The following is a 21,019-nucleotide window of genomic DNA, read 5'->3' as shown; positions in this document are numbered from 1 at the left end:
TAGAGTCCAATCCAGTACCTCATTGGCGCAGCGGGGGCGGGGCACTGACCAGTGGACGATGTTTCCCCTCTCGGGTTTAGTTTGGAGCCGTTAGGGATAAATTGCCTCTGGCTCGGTGGTGGCAGTTTATAAGAAACAGCCTTCAACGTGTCTTTACCGACAGCCGTCGCCATGTCTAACAACAATGCCAACAACAACTTAGTTATCGCCCAGAGAGCCGTGAAGCAGCTCCGGTTCGAGGCCAGTATCCGGAGGATCAAGGTACGAACGAACCCCTGCTACACTCACACACAAACACGGAAGATTGAGCTGTTCTTGCTGCTGAATGGCGGAGACCGACCGTAGAAGTGACGCTGTGTCCGTAGATTCAACAAAGTTGTCCACACTAAGTTACACTTAAGACTCACAGATTGCTTTCTGGTAGCTTAAATCGCAGCTACAAGCGAACAAGTTTCTTCTGCTTATTAGTTTGTTTTAGAAAGTCGCTCTAAAGTGTCAGGAGAAGTGACCCGTTTATGGAATTTCTGAAAGTTAAACCTCCCTGGGTTGATTATTTTAAGGAGACTGTGAGCATAATCTGTCAGAGATACACAGCAGACACACCCGTTCGTGTATGGAACTGTTCCTTGCAAATGTTATGCAAAAAAAATGAGCCAGTTAGTCATGTAAATGAGAGAGTGGGAGGTACAAAGGGTTGTAGCAGGAATCACAAATACTCTGTTTTTGTTTTCATGATCCCCCACCCAACACACACACACACACACTCACTCGTGTGTCTGGCTCTGCAGGTGTCCCAGGCTGCCGCAGATCTGAAAAACTTCTGTATGCAAAACGCCTCCAAGGATCCTCTCCTGATGGGCGTCCCCTCCAGTGATAATCCCTTCAGACCCCCCAAGTCCTGCTCCCTGTTCTGAGGTAGGCTTGCTTGCTCCTTCATGGAGGTTTCATTTGGTGGGGGTATAAAACTGTATATTTAATTAAACTAGGGCGGAAAAAAAAATGCAGGGTTTTAACTGGGTCATAATGGACATTTTTCAGAATCAGAATTTGATTCTGATTCTGAAAAATATCCATTATGACCCAGTTAAAACCCTGCATTTTGGGGGGCATTTATAATGGACATTTTTAGGGGGTTAATGCATATATGGGTCACACACAGTTGAAGTAGATGGTATCAAATAATGTAGTGTTACCTTAAAGTACATTCCTGATATTTGATTTAAAAAAAAAAAAAATGTAAATAAAATTAGTTGTAGTTTAAAATTGTCAAGCGGTGCATCGCTCCTCTGCTCAAGGAATGCATTTTATACATGTCGAGCTATCTTGCTAACACATCTGTTTTGGAGGAAGGTTCAGAGCCTTTACAACAACATCACAAGGAAGCTGTGTGGTAAAGTCACAGCAGCGCAAATTGCATGCATTACATTGCCACCGGAATTTGCATGGATTCAGTTGGTGACTCCAAAAATGCATAAATGTGTTTCTATGTGTCGCCTTCATGCAAAGTTTGTTTTACGCTGCTTGACCTGAAGCTCACAGGCTAGAGCACCTTTCCGGTCAGTGAACTTAATTTAGCCCACAGACACTATAAAGGTAACTGGGGAAAATATAAAATCAAATCTACAATTACAGACAGTGAGTTTGGTGTCACGTGGATGGGAGCGATGTGACTCTGTCTCTTTGAATTTGGAGATTTTTGGCTGAGACTCACACAGAGTGACTTACAAGCCCAAATGTGATGAGTTGAAAGTATGGATGACTTTCAGGTTCTGCTTGGGATTAAAACAGTTTTAACTTTGGTAATATCTCTTAGTTGGAGAAGGCATGACTGTCTAAACAAAGCTCTGAGTCAAACATCACATCCAGATTGGTAGCAGAGTCCTCAATGTAGGAGAACCGGTTTCCATGATTGTTTTCCAAGCTACAGGTCAGGTTTGTGGAAATGAACAAAAGGACCTCAGATTTGGAATCACTGAACCAAAGTTTTGTGACATCAAATATCTAACGTCATAGAGACCAGTCTTAGCGGCATCCAATGTCGCAACTTTGGGCACGTGATTGAAAACTTTTTTTTTTTTTTTTTTTCTCCCACAGCCCTGTTTGTTCTTTTCCATGTTATCAAAAACAGCTTTAATTTGACAGTTTTAGTTTACATACACACACAAAAATATTAACTAAAGCTTAAACTAACTTAATTAAAGCTTTAATTACAAACATGAAGGACTCTAGCTTTTCATGCTAGGAGTTACTGAGGTTAGCTGCCTTCAGCCTGCAGCAAAGTTTACAAGAAATCTGATGAATTTAAAGATGCCACAGTAAACAGTGGCATCTCACTGTTTATCCTGTGCCTGTATGGGATTTCTGCAAGTAGTCAGTCATCCTGATGGTGTGCATGTATTTGGACTAGTTTTAATTTATTCTAAATAAAAGAAAGGCTGGAGATCAGGCGGGTTGATTAAGGCTGTGAGGGTTTTCATTGTAATTATGATTGTAATTACAATTGTAATTGTTTTCAGGCTTTTAGTCGAGATAAAAGAGGCTAGTTGGGCTGGTTGTATTATACGCACGTGCCCCTAAATATGCTTCACAGTCCAAATTTTTCTATTGTTGGTAAAAGTGAATTGATCATGCTGTTGACTGTGAAGGTTCTCAGTCATCCAGGTCATCGTAGTCAAAGGAGCTTGCAAAGAAAAGCGTCTGGACTTCTTTAAGTTGCTTGAAGACGTTTCACCTCTCATCCGAGAAGCTTCTTCAGTTCTAAGGTCAAATGGTGGAGAGTCCCAGATATAAACCTAGTGGGAGTATCCCCCACAGAGAGGGACAAAAGGACCCCCTGATGATCCTCTAATCGCCTGAGCCAAGGTGTGAAACTGGGTGTGGGTCCCAATCAGCCAGAGTTTCGGGTGAGTTCATTGTGAAACCTGGCCCCACCTTATCATGCGAATTCCTGAGATCAGATGGCCCAGGATGTGAGTGGGCGTTAAGGCGTCTGGGAAGGGATCTCAAATCATGCTGTTGAGCACTACTACAAACACTAGGGTTGCTCCACCCAGCCTTTGGGGCAAATAGGCTAGAATATAAACAGACTATAAACAGGCCGGGGCGGCTTTTTTTTACTCGTCCTCGCCCTTCAAAAGATTTTTGTATTTGCATATAGTTGTGTGTCATCAGCATAACAGTGGAAATTAACAGTATATTTACACATTATCTGACCCTACAGAAGCAAATGGAAAGAGAATAAAAATGGGACAAAAAAACACATTAAGTTCAGTTTTATTTCTTTATCGACACGTGAGTACATCCATTTAAGTGTATACTATCCATCAGTCTTCTTAACAAATTTATTCTGTTTAGGGTCATGAGTGGGGCCTATTGTAGCTGTGGACAGGTCACCAGTTTATCACAGCACTAATGCAAAGATGTTCATGCCTGGAGCCAGCCAATGCAGGCACAGAGAGAACATGTAGACTCTATACAGGAGAGCCCCAGCAGGTCAACGGATTAAAACCCCAAATATTTTCGCTGTGAATTGATGGCGCCAGCTGCTGCACCATTGTGCTGACCCATTTATTTTTATTACAAACATCCAAAAAACATCCATAGAACCATTGTTTTACTGAAATGTTATCATTTGCCACCATATTTTCTCAAACTTATTTATGTTTTACACAAATGACAATGTCGGCATTGCTTTTCCCACAGTTTCTCCAGCACTAAGAATATAAACCCAGTACAGCTATACTGGAGTTTTCACTTGTCTGTTAAGGTTGGGTGGAGTTTTCCAGGAAATTACATCAGATTGCCAAGCTGCATGTGCTACTAAGAGCACATGAAATACTTTTACTTTTCACCACAGGAAAAGGCCAAGTGTTGATAATACTTGTAATGATGCCCCTATTTTATTTACCTGTTCCAGTAAGGCTACAGTACAAACCACCCAGAACATTACTCCCACACTCAATGCTGTTACACTGTCATTATTTTTAATTATTTTTGGTATCTACACAAAGCATGATTAAGCATTCAGTAATATTATTGCACTTCCAAGCTTCTTAAACCTAAACCTAATTCTAACTTTAAACCTAAAAACTTTAAAACATAGGTGGAGTAGTTCCCTGTTAAATATGTGAATTAATTAAGTCACTAATTTTAATATGAAATTTAAAACCAAAGTTAAGTGCTTTTCAATGGAGGCAAATGGACTATGTAGTCTTCAAAAATGTGCAGAACCAGCAGTGACAAAACTGAAAACACAAAATACAAAAAAAACAAACCCATAATCAGTGTTGGGAAGGTTACTTTTAAAATGTATTCCATTACAGAATACAGAATACATGCCCCAAAATGTATTCTGTAACGTATTCCGTTACGTTACTCAATGACAGTAACGTATTCTGAATACTTTGGATTACTTAATATATTATCATGCTTTTTACAACAACGTGAATGTACTATTGCTGTGTGATTTATTACTATTACTGAAGGTCCGCGACTCCGAACTGTAGTAAAGGGACCTCAGACTAATACGGCGGGGTCCGTGTCAGCTCGTAGCCGAAAAATAGCTTTACTTTGTTGTGTGGGTCAACTTTTCTTGCGAGACACAGAGAGAGGCGTTGAAAGGCTGCTCCAACGGAACTTATTGTTTTCGGAGGAAAACATGAACACGGTGTACAGTCGAGTCTTAATAGCTTACTTACAACTGGGCTCGTCAGGCTCTCTTCTTGGCTGAAGTGGTTATTATTATATTTACATGCATCCAGCTCCCGTTTTTCCTCGATGACAACTTGTACCTTTCCACTCCCCTTTTTCTCCCTCCTCGCGCTCACAGACACTGCCCATGATGCTACATTCTTTAGAGCTATGCTTGTAGCATTCTGCCTATTAGCTTAGCACAACAACAACAACAACAACGAAAAGGCGCTCTCTCACCCAGGAAACACACAGTCGCAGAGAGAGAGAGAGAGAGAGCGTCGCCCTGTAACCATGGCAACCGTAACGCTGCTGCCTGGAACAACAGCACGTAGCTGTCAAACAAAACCCAAACAGTCCTGACCCGCGACAAAATGAAACAGGAAAGTACCGCAGTGTAATCCATTTATTTCAACAAAGTAACTGTATTCTGAATACCACCTTTTTAAATGGTAACTGTAACGGAATACAGTTACTCATATTTTGTATTTTAAATACGTAACGGCGGTACATGTATTCCGTTACTCCCCAACACTGCCCATAATTACAAAATAAGAGAATCACGTAGACATAATAAAACTAATAAAAGACAAATAAAATCTGCTTTTAAAAATGTCGAAAAAAGAGAAAATAAAAGTAAAAGGTACAATAGTCAAATAATATTTTAAGTAAGAATAAGTAAATAATATTTGAATATTTTATTAAAAATAGTTAAAATTAAAAAGTAGAAAAAACAGGTAAGAGATAAACATAGCATGCAGTACTTGAAGTGTTGCTTCATTTGTTTCTTAAAGCTTTCTTTATTGTGTGTTACAACAGTGTGTGTGCTTTTGTGTTACACAAAAGGAAGCAATTGACAAAAACTTGTGTTTTTGTGTTATTTCTAACATTTTGAAAAACAAAAATGTGCTTTAAGCAAAACACTGGTAAGAACAAAATATTATATCCAAGTACTCGTGTTTTTCTTTTGGCTTGGGCTAAAACGTATTCCACTAAACAGCAAAAACCCTAATGCTGTCTGGCCTGGTCAGATATGCATGTGTTTGACAGCTGAATGTGAGTTGACTATATAAACAATTAGGAATTTTCCTGACCTTAATGTTTCCGAGAAAAACCAACAGTGGTGTTGTCATTGCTCTCCTCTGTGATCTTTCTGTTATCTGGCTTCATTTACCCTAACATCATCAGTCAGGCTGAGAGGTCACATGGAGCGTGTTGACACAAAAGATAACAAACACAAATAAGTCTGTTTAGCAGCAGAGTGGCTGATTTTGCAAGGATAAAACCGTGATATTAGAAAAATATGAAGGTTACACACATAATACAAACTGAGAGCAGCTGAGTGCGTGTCCACTTGTTTAGTAATTTGTTTAAGCACTTTTGTAAGTAAGACCAGAATAGACCTACTTTGTTAATAAAGATTGGCCTATTTGAAGTCAAAAAGGAAAGTTGGCAATAAAACAAAAGATGACTGTGTAAATAAAGCAACAATATAACATTACACATAATGTGGTATTAAGACTTGGTAAGAGAATCTTACAGATTATAATAGTTGTTGTTTTAGTTCATCCTTTCAGCTGCAGCCAGAGTAAAGAATAAAACATACAAACCAGTGCTCTGGTTTAGGAGCGAGCATTAAGGCTTTTAGAACAATGAAAAGTTTTTCAAATTGTTTGCAGCCAACAAGTGGGGGGGGGGGGAGAAATAAAGATGGTTCTAAGAATATTTATTGTATGTATGGATTTATTATTGATGTTCATTAGAGAAAGACAAAAGACTTTAGATGATGATTTTTAAAAAAAACAACTTTTGGTCCTCCTACTGTCTACACACAGAGGTCTGAGTGATATTCTAGGAATGCTGAAGCTGTTCTCTGTAGAACTGGTTGGTCTGTAGGCAGTGATTTCATACCTTTTTTATCTCAAATTTCAAACATGCACTCATCTGGAGCAGGTTTATTCTGCAGCATAAGTTACCATGGTGATGTACCTTGGTACCGAGTGAACCACCTTCATAACACAAACTCAGAGTTTTAGCATGCATTAGATGTCATCAGATGTGTTTTATTGATTTACTGATTTTTGTCATTTTGGCCTGCAGCTTAACTCTTTTTTTCCATGTTTCTGTTTTTTTTTTGTGTGTAGCGGAAGGAGACGCGGAGGATTTCTGGATCTGTTCTTTGAAGGCTTTCTTCACTTCTAGTTGTTGCCGCTGTAGATCTACCTGCAACACCTCTTGGGATGATGCACACAGGGGTCGGGGTTTTGGGAGAGGGGAGGAGGGATTATGGGGGGCAGTTATTCCACTTGTTTGCCAAACTAATGGCTTCATAACTCCAATCTGTTACATAAAAGCAGGTCTAAACTCTACATGTTTAAAAAAAAAAAAAGTTGTTCCTGACACTAACTTGACTAATGATTAAGCCGCTCTGGGTTTACCTAGTACTTAACATGTCCACTCTCCATTTACTGACTGAACAGTGTCTCTTTCCAGTCAGTGAAATTCAGCCCATGTTTAACGGCCAGTGCAAGTGTAACTTCCTCTTGTATTCTGCGTAACACGTGGAAGTACAATCAATCATTAATTTAAAGCAGGTGCTGCTCAGCAATAGGAACATGTTGTTATCCATGCCAAGTGTGTCATTACAAAGCACAGACATTAACACTACAGACACAGGACTAACTCTATATGTGGCCAAAAGAAACTGCTCATGTATTTGTGATTATGTAAAAGGTGTTTCTAATAATCTGATTTACGACACTTTTAACCTCTCGCTTTAGGGCATGTGATTGTTCATTAACATTTTGTCCCGCTGTTTTCTGTATGTATGTAAGAGCCCATTAGACGTGCTTTTACCTGCCTGTATCTGTACCTGTCTTTAATTTAAAAACACATTATGGCCTTACACAATTTGGATAGTGGCAGAAATTGAATGTATATCACATTAGAAACATATTTCTGATAATGTTTGTATTTAATGAATCTACTGCAATGACTTGTTGCAATAGTTGTTTTCCACACTGGAATCATTTTACTATCAACCAAAACCTTCACTGCTGTTAGTCTGTATCTTTATAAATGTTGCTTTTGTGGGAAGCCTTCAAAAGAAACTAAATTTTTTTTTTTTTTTTTTTTGAACACTGAAAATCTGTATGCTATGCTTTTTTTTGTTTTTTTTTTTTAAGGAAATGTTAATCCTTTGCACAGATAGCATAAGAAAATGATTATTATGAAGTGTCACTTTTTTGACTTATTTTACGACTCGCACATTAGCAGGTCAGAAGGTTCAGTCTCAGGTGTTTTATAGTCAAAGTGAAAAGACTGAAGGATATGCAAACATCAACATTTTCCAGATCATATATTGTGTAAAGTGCATCTGAGGAACAGAACTGCATCAAGTGTGATGCTCAAAAGTTTGATGTCATTTTGAAACGTGGTTTCACTTTTTTAATCTGATATTAAAGCCATCTGAACAGCTGAATATGAAATCATTTATGATTTTTAAATGAATATTTAGGGTAGGCATGCACTGACTCAGTTCCAGTGACCATCTGTCTTGTATGCAAGTGGCATGTTTCTACATTAACACAAACTTTTGTGCACTAGTAAGTGTCTGCCCACATGTCATAAATCTCCAGGATCTCACCAGCATCAGTATGTCATGTGTCACCTCTATAAATCAAGAAAAATATACTGATAACAGCAGTGTCTTCATAAAAAAAAAAACAAAATAAATGTTGATAATGTGCTGCATTTGTTCTATTCATGCATTTGAAAACAAAATACAGCACCAAGCTCAAAGTCACGGGACAGATGACGAACACTGTGACTTACAGCAGTGTGACACTGCGAAGACGTCTCAAATTATCGCTGCTGCTCTTGTTCGAGGTACTGCTTTTAATTTGACATTAAACGGGAAAAAAACCCATCTGGATTTCTTTATTGGCATTCAGTCGATACGTTACAGATGCATTGCTGAACGAAATTATGAACACAGAAAAACAAAAAGGGGACCATGTAAAAATGCTCTAGTGCAGCTGTCAAAAAAACATTACATTTATATAAGAAACCTGAAAAAGCTAAGTCGTGCTTAGGTTATTGTACTACATCCATTTATGATGTACATTATGAATTTACCAGTCTGATGGCAGTTGGGTAAATTCACATTATACTGCAATACCTTTTGCCTGAAGGCAGGAGGGAAAACGGCCAGTGACCGGGTGAGTGATGACCGTCACGATCCTTTTTGCCCATGAAGGGCAGCGTTCCTTTGCCAGATCCCCAGATGGTGGCAGTGAGACCCCGATAATCTTGTCAGTGCCGTTCTTTCTGAGACACTGCTACTCTCATGTTGCAGACGAATGCAACACTCTCTGCGGTGACTCTGTAGAAAGTGGTGAAGCCCGATGGGTTGGGATGAGTCTTTTTTAGCCTCTGTAGGAAGTGCAGGTGCTGGTGAGCTTTGACACTGGAGGAGGTTGTCGGTCACATGCACCCCCAGGAATCTTGTGCTGTTCAATCTCCACAGCAACAATTTGAGAAGTAGTAGTGGAATTTCTTTTATAATAAGTAGTTTGATTGAATAATGGTCTAAAGCTGCAGTCTCCTCATTCATCATTGTCAGTGATAATTAACAAAAGTGCCATCACCTGTGAACACAGGCTGGACTCACCTGAGGAGGTTTTGCTGCTCAGGTGAGAGCCTTTGTAAAGTTATATATAGCCGCGTTTCCTAGATGTTGTGCACATCAATTAGAATTGTAAAAACATCTACCTTTTGCTATTATACGTATACTGCAGCCAGATGGCTTCCAGGTTTGTGCAAAGAAAAGACGACAGACAGGAGTACTCAGGTAATGACATCCTTTCACTTGAAAGAACATTATCTAAGCTACCAGACCACAGATTTTTTTTAAAAAAAGAAGACATATTTGTATTCATATTTCACCTTATCTCCACCTACTTGCTTTTTTGTGTTTCTCCTGCAGACTCTCATCTGTTTAGGGATCCCAGTCTCAACCCTCTAAATGCGCACCCCCAAAGCGCCTCCTGGTGGGCTGATAGGGAGGAACAAGGAGACTCACTGAGGGTGTGTTACAATAAATTTAAGAGCACAGATTTGTGTTTCAGATTAAGGAGACAAGGTGAACTCTTTCCCTCTAGGAGCAGCTAAAAGAGATGGATGAGCATGTGGCCAGGCTTCAGGACATGCTGAGATGTGAGCGGGTCAAAGTAAGATGAAAGCATGTGTGAGGGTTTTTTAAATGAATGCCTTCATATTCATTTCCAATTCCTAAACTATATCTTTCCACTTGTCAGTGCGGCCATCTGCAGCTCCAATGTAACCAGCAGGAAGCGGAGCTGCGACGGCGAGAACTGCAGACCAACAGACTGAAGGAGCGACTGTCACAGATGACTGACAGACATGGAGAGAAAGGACCAGGTGAGATTAACCCCAGCAGTTTGCTTACCTCTTAAATATTTCTCACATCCTGTAGCTTTCAACCCGTTATGTTTTTCTATCCAGCCATAGAGGTGCTAAACTTTCCACCTGGAAGCCGGGGCAAAAAAGAACAGCCAATTAAATCATTCAGATCTACTGCGAAGTACGTTAGCTGGTTATTTTCATGCATTTTCTGATCTTGGACTCTCATCAAATTGCTCTTCCTAATCTTGACTTGCTCTCTCCAACTCGTAGACGAGAAGAGGCAGCACTGCGTCTGATGCTGGAGCGAAGAGAAGCAGAGCTCAGGGAGGCGATGAAGCTGCGTCACAGCCTCACCACTTTACTTCATGCACTCAGAGTCGACATGGAGCAGGTGGGCAAAGGCTTAACTAACACCAGAGATGCTGAATAAGTTATGTTGAATGAACTGATCCAAAAACAGTCAAATGAAAACTCAATCCCACCACAAGATCCTTTTAGAGTTTCAATCCCTGCTGCTGCAAACATTTGGAATGATACACTAATGAACCTTATAGTGACTGATCATATATTCATAAATCTGCTGCCTTAAACCACAAATTACATTTGCTGATGAAGACCATGTAAAGTTTAAAGTTCTGGAATAGCTACTAAAATAATGTCAAGATAATAAATACACTTTCAAAGCTTTTGAATATTTTTAACATTAGAGTCTTCTTCCCAATCCCAATAAATCGATCTAAACTTTGATGTAAGACCCTGTCAGAGTCGATGGATATGGCCCAGGATGGAGATAAAAGGTTGGATCAAGCTGAGGAAGCACTTGGAGAACATGTGACAGGCGGGGTTGTTCAGAGTTGGAGGAAAGTGCAGAGGCTACTACCGGGCATCATGTTTGAAGGTAAACCTCTTTCAAACACACTTTAAAACAATCTGTGAAATATTGTTGGGTCAAAGAAGACTGTATCGAGTGTTGACTGGAAAACTTTTAAGAATTACAGTGTTCATGCAGGTCAGACTACTGCTGGTACCGACCAAGAAAAGCTTCTGGCTCAGCTGGAAGCTGAACTGAAAGAGAGTCAACATCTTGTCAGATTGCAGCAGCAAATGCTGCAGGTATTGCCCTCTAATATGAGTTAACATTCTTTGTCTTGTAAACTTTTGCTAGTCTCAGACTTTTTTCCCCTCATTTCTTTGTGAAGGATACCCTTGCTTCACCCATCCCCTCCGAACTTACTGATAGCTACTTTTTGGAAGAGTGGGAACGTCTTCAGGTGCGCTGGGCAGAGTTCCATCATATGAGGAGGACTTTTGAAAGGGAACGTCAGTCGTTCACTGATGCCGCCATTCGACTGAGCCGTGAGGTTTGAAGAAAATAAGGCAGACTCATTTATAAAGGGTTATATAAATGTCATTTGCTGTCAGTTCTGATAGTTCCCTAATAAGGTTTGTCAAAAAAAATAGTTTATCAGGACACCATCACACTGGAGGATTGTACATTTTCGAGTGGTTCTCTTATGCAACTTGTTTTTCTGCTTTGTTTTAATGTCTTGTCTGCAGCGCTGTGATTTTGAGCAACAGAGAGCCTCTCTTCTCAAGCAGCAATATCTGTATGACTCACCTCTGTTTAACAAAGGAGCGCCAAACAACAACAGAAGAGAGAGCACTGCTCTCAGTGAGTGAAGTCGTTTTAATAGGTTTAAATTTACGTCAAATGCTTTGAAGTCACACACATGTTTGACTCCAGGTCTGTCAGGTTTGGGACCCACAAACATATCTGGCTGTCTTCCCCTTACTCCATCAACCTCTGAGTCAGGGACCGCTGCCGTTGCTGGATTACATCAGGGAAGAGGCAGAGTCCAAACTCCCAGCACTCCTGAGCTCTACTCTTCCCTCAATCTACCATACAACTGCAGGTGGATTGATATGACTCTTCAGTTCTCTCCTGCACTCCTTTCATGCAATAATTATTTAACAAAGTATTTTTTGGGTGGTGGGGGGTTGTGACATGAAAACAGATACAACTTCTGTATTTACTGCAAACTCTTTTCCTCCTGACTTTATGAAAGTGCTGCTTATTTTAAATTTTGTTTCTGTATTGTGTAGATCCAGAGATGTTGATCAGCACTTGGAAACATGGGACGCTGGAGCAGACAGGATTGGGCACACGCCCCATGCTCCACATTTAGATTGGTCATTTTAATGCAATTTTATTCAACAGAAACTCAATTTCCCCTTTTTAGAATTGACAATAAATATTGAATTTTATTTATCTCCACTGTTTTGTTTCTTCTTTTTTTTTTTCATGTGGATGCAGTGCTGTTTGCTGTGATCTAAAGTTGTCAGTAGACTTGCACTATATTTTAGAGAGAACCTCAAGAATTTAGTGAACTGTAATTCCCTGCTGTGAACAACACTTTGCAACAGCAGAGTGGAAGATCTCCCTTTTAACAGGATGACGACCCAGGATCTGGACCAGGTCAGGCAGCCATCTGCTATGACTTGTTAAACCCTTGTGTTGTCCTCAGGTCAAAAACGACCCGTAGGTGAATGGCAAACAAGTATATGGGAATCCCGAGGACAACACAAGGGTTTTAAAAGGAGCATAGAGACTTTGCACGACAAAAGGGGACCAAATTCAAACAGGAGAGAGTACATAAGTTAGCATGCAATAGTGGCATATTAACAATGGGAGTGAAAAGGAGTGGTGGAAAGTTCATCATGGGAGGTCTCACAGCAGTCTGAGACTATAGCTGCATAACTAAAGGGTGATCCCATGAGGTTCTTTAAGATGCCATTGGCCTTTATCACTGGTTTAACTTATTTGAATCAAGTGAAGCTCAGCAAATTCATAACTTTTTTGGGGGGGGGGTATAATCCAAAATTTCTGAATAGTAGTTCAACTGGACTAAGATGGGCACTGAGAAGGTGTCTACATATATAGAATGATTTATGTATTTCTGGCGCTTCGACTTTTCAGTCATTATCGAAATAAAATAGAATTTATTTATTTTAATGTTTATTCCAATAATAAAAAAGTTTGTATACTGACATATATAATTTGACATTGAAGCATGTTGAATATGTTTACGTACAGAAAATGAAATCTATGTACCCATTAACCCTCGACAAGGGCTGCGCAAACATTTGGAGGAAATTCACTTTAATTGCCCTCACGCGTTGGGCACGTGCTCACGTGACTGGCTGCTGCGCTGTTGGTGAGGTCACACCTTGTGCTCAATTACTACTCGTAAATTCTGTGCGCAACGCGAGCTGTTTTGTCTGCTGGTGTTTGTTTCAAGTAAAAAAACTGGGTCATCTTCCCGAAGGGGCCGAAAACATCGCCGGACTGGAGCTAGAATGAACGGAATGGTTTGGGGATTCCTTCATCACCTGCCACGCGTCATGGAGTCCGACAGCAAAAGTTTCCAGCCCTGGCGAGACTACATGGGACTGTGTGATACAATTCGAGATATCCTGGGTCGCAGCACCGTTTCCGAGTCCTCCCAGCCTGTGTCCAAAGCTCATCACACGGAGTGTGACGACACGAGTCAAGCTATGGTATCTGTGCGCAATAACGCAGCTCGCCAAGGTGGCCTCGGAGCAGAGAGCGCGCCGGATCCCTGCTCCCGCGAATGTGCACTAATGCGTTCCCCTGCTCGCACGGATCCAGTGGATGGTGTGGCGTATGCACCAAACGCAATTGATGTGAAAGTGATGCAAAACCCGCCGGGCTCCCGGGGGCCAAAAGATCGAAAGAAGACGAGTCGTTTCAAAACACCTGAGGCAGTCTTACCCACTCCTGAGCGCATGTTCTGCAGCTTTTGTAAACACAACGGAGAGTCTGAGCTGGTCTACGGATCCCATTGGCTGAAGAACCAAGAAGGAGATGTTTTGTGTCCCTATCTGCGCCAGTACGTGTGTCCTCTGTGTGGAGCCACGGGGGCCAAGGCTCACACCAAGCGCTTCTGCCCCAAAGTGGACAGCGCATACAGCTCCGTGTACGCCAAGTCCAGACGCTGAACCAGCAGGTGGCAAGGGACAATAAGACACTACACAGAAGGCAGGACCCTCGTTTCGTTTAGTGTGACTTTATTTTTTCTATTTGTGTATTTATTTTAGCACTAGTGTGGTTTTGCTTTTGTGTGCTTTTCATTTGCATGCTTTGGTTCGTTTGCTGTGTAGCTGATTAGAGTTTCTTTGCAGCTGGTCCTGCCAGCCTAAAATACCTCAGCTGTTTGGTGTTTGGATTTGAGAGGCACTTTCAAGAACGACTGCCAGATTTTATGTTTGGGAGGAGACATGTTTCAAAAAATTAATGTATGTTTCTTTTACATACTTTTAAAACGTGGCCAGCTGATATCGTTTCATATTTCCTGTCCATGCATTGAAGGATTATAACACTGTCAAACATTATAAGAGATGCAGTCATCATTAATAACTCTACTAAAACAGGTAAAGCATTATGTGACCATGTCAGCATTTTAAATTTTTTAAAAATGAGTGACTTGTTCTTGTTTCTGTGTGCAAGTAGGCCTCTGTTCTTGAGGATAGATTATTTTATTTTGAAAACTGTAATTGTGGCTTTTCTAAAAATGTTAACGCTGTTGTAACTCTTCTGCCTTTGTGGAAAAAGTCTGAAAATTTCTCTGTGGATATTCTTGTGTGCTAAAAAGTTATAAATAACTAAATTGGTTAAGTTTATTTGCATTCTATGTTGTCATTTTTCAATTTTGAAAATTTTTTTTTTTTTTTTTTTGACATTTTAAATGAGCCATGTTCAAATTAATGTGACTAAATCACCAATGACAAGACGCATGTAATAAACATCCATCTTTATTTGGGAAGAAGTGGAATGAGTCATTAAACTAAAAAAGCAAAACAAAACTGAGCTGCAGTTAACTCCAGAACAGTAAACACTTTAAAACATGTTCTTTACCAGTGAACCACTGGGGCAGCAGTAAAATAAGGACTGAAGAAACCTGAAACAACTCTCTTAACGAGTTGAGCTCCTTGAACTTTTACTGCTACGGCGCAGACTCTCCAGCTCTCGATGAGCAGCCATGACTCTCCGACTAGAAGAAAGATGGAGGACATTTTTTTTTCATTCATGACAATTTAACTCTGTATCCGTCAACCTGCCGGGTGGGCTACAAGCGTCATGGACACCTAAGCTTGTGAACTCAAGAATGAGGCGATGTAGAACTTTAAGATAAATCCCAGAGAAGCATCTAGTAAAAATCTCAGACAAGTTCAAATCCAAATGACTTTGACCTTAAGGTCAGAGGTCAACTTCTCTGCAAATCACCAACGATCTTCAAATTTGTACCATAGGTGCATCTACTGGGAAGCTGAGAGAAGCCACTATTATATTTAATTTTGTCAGCGATTCTGTTTTACCATCCTCAACCCGCTGTGCATGTCGACGATGCACAACAGGGTTTACTGTTTTTCTGATCTTGGCTCTGTGTAATGTCAGTGAGAGTAGATGGCCCTACTTTGGTCATCTCAGGCACACAACTGTGGCTTTTTTTTTGTGTGGGGCACCCAATCAGAAGAAAACTGCCTTGCTTGGAAGAGAAAGGGAGATAAAACATTCATTTTTTTTGGACATGTGCAACCTACAAAGTTGCTCTAGTGAAATTTTGGAGTTAGAAATTAGAGCAAGAACTGCCTTTTAAGTGACTGGTTTAAAGAATGGGAGAGGTGTGTAATAACAGATAAATGTCATGGACTTTAAAGGTGCTGCAGGATTATTCAAGCAAATTTGCCACTTAAATGTCGGTCTCTCTCACATCTACATACTTTCGCTTGCTCATCTTTGACCAGACGAGATCTACAGCTGGCAGAGTTGACCACACATGCTTTACCCCCAACCAATCACAGCAGGGAGGCGAGTATAAAAACAATTAAACTGACTAATGGTAGTGAAAGTCAAAAGGTTACCTATAGGAAGAGACGCTAAGACGCTGGTAGCTGAAAGAAGAATGGCATGTACTAACTTTAGAGAGGAGAGTTCTCTGATAAGTCCGCAGATTAGGTCTGTACCATCTTCATCACAGTCTGAGGAATCAGGGTCTTCCTCTTTCTGCATCGCCTCATCCTCACTACAGAAACACAAACATCGGAATAATTTAAAAATAGAGGTGTTAAAGCTTGTCTGTTAATTTCATAAGATGACCAAAGTACATTTTTAACTTTAAGACAGCATTGTCTCTTAAAAATGTCTTTTTTTTATATTTGAGACTATTTTTATAAAACAGTTTCTTGAATATTGAGTAAAATTAGCACAGTAGAGTTGAAAGATACACATACAGAGACTTGTACATCTGAAGCATCCGACTGCTCGTGTGTGCAGTCTTTTGTGTATCAGCGGATATACTGGTATTTCCTCGCTTATTTCTTACATCAGAATGATGGTGTTCAGCTGGGAGTCCGACACATAATCTAAGCACCCAGATCCAAACGAGTCAGCAGTGAGTGAGAGTGTCTGCGAGCGATCAGCGTGAACAGCTGACGGACCAGCAGCAGGTTCATCAGGATCACACTGTATTTATAAACACAAAGAAACAAAAACAATAAATGCTCTTTCCACATGATATTAATTAAGTAGCTATTTTATGTTGGGCTTATTTTCAGTTAATTAATTTCATAGTTTAGTTTTTTAAATATTAAAATAATTAATTTGTCAAATTAACATCACAAGTAAAGAGAACATAAGGAAAACTGACTGTAAATCAACACAGATAAATATACTAGAAACACACAAGATTGAAACATTTGTTCTTGATATTTTTAACATAAATGACTTATAATTTTACAGACAGTTTAATCAATAACTGATTAAGAGTTTCAGCACTAATGCCCAGTGCGTTTACTGGTGGTGCATAAGTGTGAAAGACTGTGATGACATTATAAACTACATTAATGAATCATTAAGGGGAACAAAAGGGCAAAATAAGAAGAAAGATTTAGTCCTTTAGTCCTTAAAATAGAAGAAGAATAAAGTTGAAATGTGGAGATTAAAATTGTTGTTTCAGGTCATAGACGTGCCACGGCTGCTACAACCTCTAAAAAATGGTTTGTGCTGATGAGTTAGTGAAATCATACTTGCAAAATTAAATAGCTGGCAATGGACAGTATATCGATATGGATGGCTACGCCCTCATGCAGTACAGAGGGGAAACAATGGCAGCTGATCAAGCTGTTTCCCTAGCTCATCTACACAGGGCATTTTGTAGAGCTTATACGAGCTGTGGAAGTTGTTTGACTTGAAACAACAACTGTAATCGCCACATTTTGACATTATTCTCAAAATAATACTCTGTTGCATAACAGTCTGTTCCTTCCCTCCGTTTTAGGTTTTAGCGCCACTACTTACACTGTCTTTCCTCTCTGAGACACTGGGTGTAGCTGCGCTCTCACAGATTTCCACAGAGCCACAGTTTAATCCTCCCATTTGGGTGTGTGAACAGGAGACATTTTTATCAGCTCCATCACCACTGAACACATTCCCGCTGATCTCTTCCTCCTTCTCATCTCTTGTTCCAGTAACACTGTCCACCTGCAGAAGGAGAGCCTGCAGGTGGACAGTCTTCTCATCTTGACTTGTGCAGAAAGACATGGCAGAGCTGCAGTTTGCTTCTGCTAAGCCAGCTTCCTCTTGATTTTTAGGTACTTCAGCCATAATTTCATTGGTACAAACTTTGAGTTCTTGGAGTTTTTGGCTGCCCAAATCCTCCCCTGCTTCTTTTTCTGCAATGTGATCTAAGTCACCGGCTTGCTCTGAATCAGTAACTATGCCATCTTCACGCTCACTACCTTTTCCCTCTGAGCAGCCGGAATCGAAACCAGCGGTGGAGCCATCTGAAGGACTGACAGAAGCACAGGCTTCACTTTCTGCTCTGTGTGTTCTCAAAGAAAGAAATGACAAATTAGTATCTCTTGTATTTTACATATACAAGTCAGTTTTAAAAAGTCATTTGAATTTTTATAAACCTCTTCTGAAACGGTTATTTAACATCTTGACTCGCAATGAAAACAGCACTTTGCAATCTTAATTTTTCTCTTTGTCCTGTGATTTTCAATTCTGGAAAATAAAACTGTCTAAACTGAACTCCATTTTGATAATTAAGGTATTTAAAACTAATCATTAACTGAAGTTCATGGTGTTTAAATTTTAAATGAGCAAAACTGTTACGTGAAACCTCTTTTAGGTAAAATATAACTAATGTAACAGTAGTTGTGTTAATGTTCCTTTCCAACACTGCTGGTTGCTAAAACAGTGTAAAACTCTGAAAAATGTAATAAATGTAATAAATGTAATATTACACTTACCTTTCATCTCCTTTACAGTGACTAGGCTGAAGCTTTATCTCTTCCTCTCTCGGCTCCCCGTTCTGCCCGTCTGCTGGGATGGATGGAGGTGAGGATGGTAACGGGAGTGAAGATGTGTTTTCTTCCACAGTCACAGGTTCAGCTGTGTTCTCGCAAATAGGTTTCTCCACTTTACCCTCTCTGTTTTGCCCGTTTTCACGCTTTTGTGTCATTAAAAAATGACTCCGCTCCTTCTCTGTCAGGCCACACATGCCCATCCTTCGCTTTTTCTTGGCTGGCAATCCTGCTACCGACCCCTTTGTGACATCACCCAAGCACACGTTGGTAGGTTCTTCTGGGCCAGTGTGTTGATTGCTCTCCACATCAGAGTTCTTCTTTCCATTCAAAGCAACCGGGCAGGACTGGACATGTTCTTTGGTGATAGGCAAGAAGACCTTGAGCTGATCTGTGCGTGTGTCATACAATGATCTGTTACATTCATCTAAATCCATTTCCTCCTCATTTGTTCCACTCTTGTTGGTGAAATTTTCAGAAAGTACTTGAAGGTCTTCCAGCTGAGAATCATTTTTGGGATTGTTAGCATCTTGCTCTTGAAGTTCCACATTTGTAAAGCAGCCTGCATCTTCTTCCTGTTTTGTGGCACAGGCTTGATCTGCTTCCTGCTGATTTGTAGTCTTAGCACATTCCTGAGCAAGAGACTGAGGACACTGTGGTGGTGTGGAAACTACTGCTGAGTTATACTCTTCAGCATCCTGAAGTTAAAGAAAAGACAAAGAGAATCAAGCAGCTTGTCTTAATGATATGTGAATGTAGGTTCTGTTTCAATCACCTAAAGTACCTGTTGATGTGGAGCCTGAACATCATCGGTTAGAGAAATGTCATCACTTGGACATTCCCTCTTTCTAGACCTGAGTGACTGAGCCTGGGGTGGAGCTAAGTCTTCTTAAAACAAAGCAATCCGTTCAATTAATCAAATACTGTGGAGAAGAATCACTACATATACTCACCATTAACATTTAGTTGGTGCTATGTCAAAGAGGAGAGTCAAACCCTTTTTAGTTCTTAAGTCACGTACAGCAAGTTTAATCTCAAGTAGGCCAGACAAGTAAAATTACTATATAATACCTTATATATATTTATGTATTATTAGTAGGATTATTCCAAAATGTTTTTCCTTTATTACTATTTATCTTGTGTTAGCCTTCTGTAACAGGAGTTACAAAATAGTTATCCAAAGAAATGGCTTGTTGTTTTGTGACTCTGCATTATTGTACCTAATCAGTAATAATCGATCCAGTCCTTTTACTCCACATAAAATATCATTATAGATGATGTTATATTTCCTGCTTCCCTCTTAGCCAGAATCTCTTGAAAAAAAAATTAATGTCAATGAGAGTTTTGTCTATAAATAATAATAAATAAAGTATATATATAAAATATAAATATAAAAGTCACTTTGCCAAAAGCTGATTGCTACTTTGTGGCAGAAATGTTCTTTCTGGACAAAAATGACTTTTTTTTATCATTCATCAGAGATATGTTGAGATATGTTGGTAGATTATAGGCCAACAAGTCATTTACAACAGTTTAAATACTGGTAATCACTCTCTGGCACAAGACAGGAGTCACAGGACACAGCACAACACAACACACTCCTTTAAATGGACTGAAATCTAATTCGTAACTTTTTTCAAAATCAACTTATTTTAAACCATAATTAATCTTATAATTATTTATATTCGGCGGCTAAATTAGCAAATATCTGTGTCAGTAGCATCTCCTGTTACCACTGCTCTTGATCTTCGTTTTGTCTTTCGCCATCTCCTCCTACGAGAAAGATAAAGACGTGAAAATATCAAAGATATATCAGCTGATAAGCCAGCTAACTTAAGGTTATGCAAAAGAGTCAGCTAACTGTTAAAGACATTTTTCTCGAAACAAATGTATTAGCTAGCTAACAAACGTAAACTTTGCTTACTCAATGAGAAAACGTACAGATAATCGGAGCACCGATTAAATGTGTCTGCTTACATTAAGTAATAAAAATATGGGGATTAAATAACTCCTGTGACAAAGTGACGACTTTTTTCAGCTGACTTTTTCTTCCCACGGGGACATACATCCACCCACCAGATGCACGGACCGTGTGCTTACGTTTTACGTCAGTGATGGACGTGTTTCGTCAACACTTGAAGCTGATTTCAAAAGCAACTCAGTTCTCAAAGACACGCAGATGTTTCCAGCCTGGTACAAAAACGTTTCGTGGCACTTTCCCCATTTCACAAAAGTTGCATTGAAGTATTTTTTTAATATAACTTATCCATCTGGATTCAAATAAGGCCTGAAGTAAAGGGCTTTTGTTAGCGGTGGTGTTCCCAGAATCTTAAAACACTGGACTTTCAATCTAACAGATAACAGCACAATAATAGCACCTTTTAAAATTTAATTTATACATTTTATAGTAAACTGAATACTAAATGTCAAACACTTTCTTCCTAAAGCTTAAAGTCTCACAATTATTTTTTTAAGCAACAGAAGTAAAACCTTAAGAAAAAAAGTAAAAATGTTT

General features: G+C 39.7%; 4 protein-coding genes across 11 annotated transcripts; 3 read left to right on the top strand and 1 right to left on the bottom strand.

The window, feature by feature from the left end:
* The first annotated feature begins 38 nt into the window (after nt 1–38).
* Nucleotides 39–8,170, top strand: si:ch211-286b5.5 (guanine nucleotide-binding protein G(I)/G(S)/G(O) subunit gamma-10). Its single transcript, XM_014411937.4, has 3 exons — nt 39–261; nt 789–915; nt 6,834–8,170. Exons 1-2 carry the CDS (start codon nt 172–174, stop codon nt 912–914), a joined length of 216 nt encoding a protein of 71 aa, XP_014267423.1. The 5' UTR covers nt 39–171; the 3' UTR covers nt 915; nt 6,834–8,170.
* Nucleotides 8,171–9,351: 1,181 nt separating this feature from the next.
* On the top strand, nt 9,352–12,381 carry si:ch211-286b5.4 (afadin- and alpha-actinin-binding protein). 2 transcript variants are annotated; one of them, XM_004539021.5, is made up of 12 exons: nt 9,352–9,541; nt 9,677–9,777; nt 9,852–9,920; nt 10,008–10,131; nt 10,216–10,294; nt 10,387–10,507; nt 10,870–11,014; nt 11,126–11,229; nt 11,316–11,477; nt 11,674–11,788; nt 11,870–12,029; nt 12,220–12,381. In XM_004539021.5, the coding sequence occupies exons 1-12, from the start codon at nt 9,493–9,495 to the stop codon at nt 12,314–12,316; spliced, it is 1,326 nt and encodes a 441-aa protein (XP_004539078.2). In that variant the 5' UTR covers nt 9,352–9,492; the 3' UTR covers nt 12,317–12,381. The 2 variants fall into 2 exon arrangements, with proteins under 2 accessions (XP_004539078.2, XP_004539077.2); XM_004539020.4 differs by having other exon boundaries at nt 9,353–9,541; nt 11,861–12,029.
* An 827-nt stretch (nt 12,382–13,208) lies between these two features.
* On the top strand, nt 13,209–14,817 carry nanos3 (nanos homolog 3). The gene is made up of 2 exons (XM_004539022.3): nt 13,209–13,331; nt 13,443–14,817. Exon 2 carries the CDS (start codon nt 13,474–13,476, stop codon nt 14,134–14,136), a length of 663 nt encoding a protein of 220 aa, XP_004539079.3. The 5' UTR covers nt 13,209–13,331; nt 13,443–13,473; the 3' UTR covers nt 14,137–14,817.
* A 112-nt stretch (nt 14,818–14,929) lies between these two features.
* LOC101465306 (uncharacterized) lies at nt 14,930–20,634 on the bottom strand. 7 transcript variants are annotated; one of them, XM_024802895.2, is made up of 8 exons: nt 20,482–20,634; nt 20,238–20,277; nt 19,289–19,392; nt 18,451–19,202; nt 17,495–18,026; nt 16,521–16,660; nt 16,116–16,220; nt 14,930–15,188 (listed from the first exon to the last, which is right to left on the bottom strand). In XM_024802895.2, exons 2-8 carry the CDS (start codon nt 20,269–20,271, stop codon nt 15,110–15,112), a joined length of 1,746 nt encoding a protein of 581 aa, XP_024658663.2. In that variant the 5' UTR covers nt 20,272–20,277; nt 20,482–20,634; the 3' UTR covers nt 14,930–15,109. The 7 variants fall into 7 exon arrangements, with proteins under 7 accessions (XP_024658663.2, XP_004539080.3, XP_076741250.1 ...); XM_004539023.4 differs by having other exon boundaries at nt 19,289–19,389; XM_076885135.1 differs by having other exon boundaries at nt 17,495–18,017; nt 20,429–20,631.
* Nucleotides 20,635–21,019: the final 385 nt, after the last annotated feature.

Source organism: Maylandia zebra, linkage group LG6, assembly GCF_041146795.1.
Source record: "Maylandia zebra isolate NMK-2024a linkage group LG6, Mzebra_GT3a, whole genome shotgun sequence".
NCBI lineage: Eukaryota > Metazoa > Chordata > Actinopteri > Cichliformes > Cichlidae > Maylandia > Maylandia zebra.
Note: the sequence above shows the minus strand (reverse complement) of the source record. Positions and strands in the feature narration are given on the sequence as shown.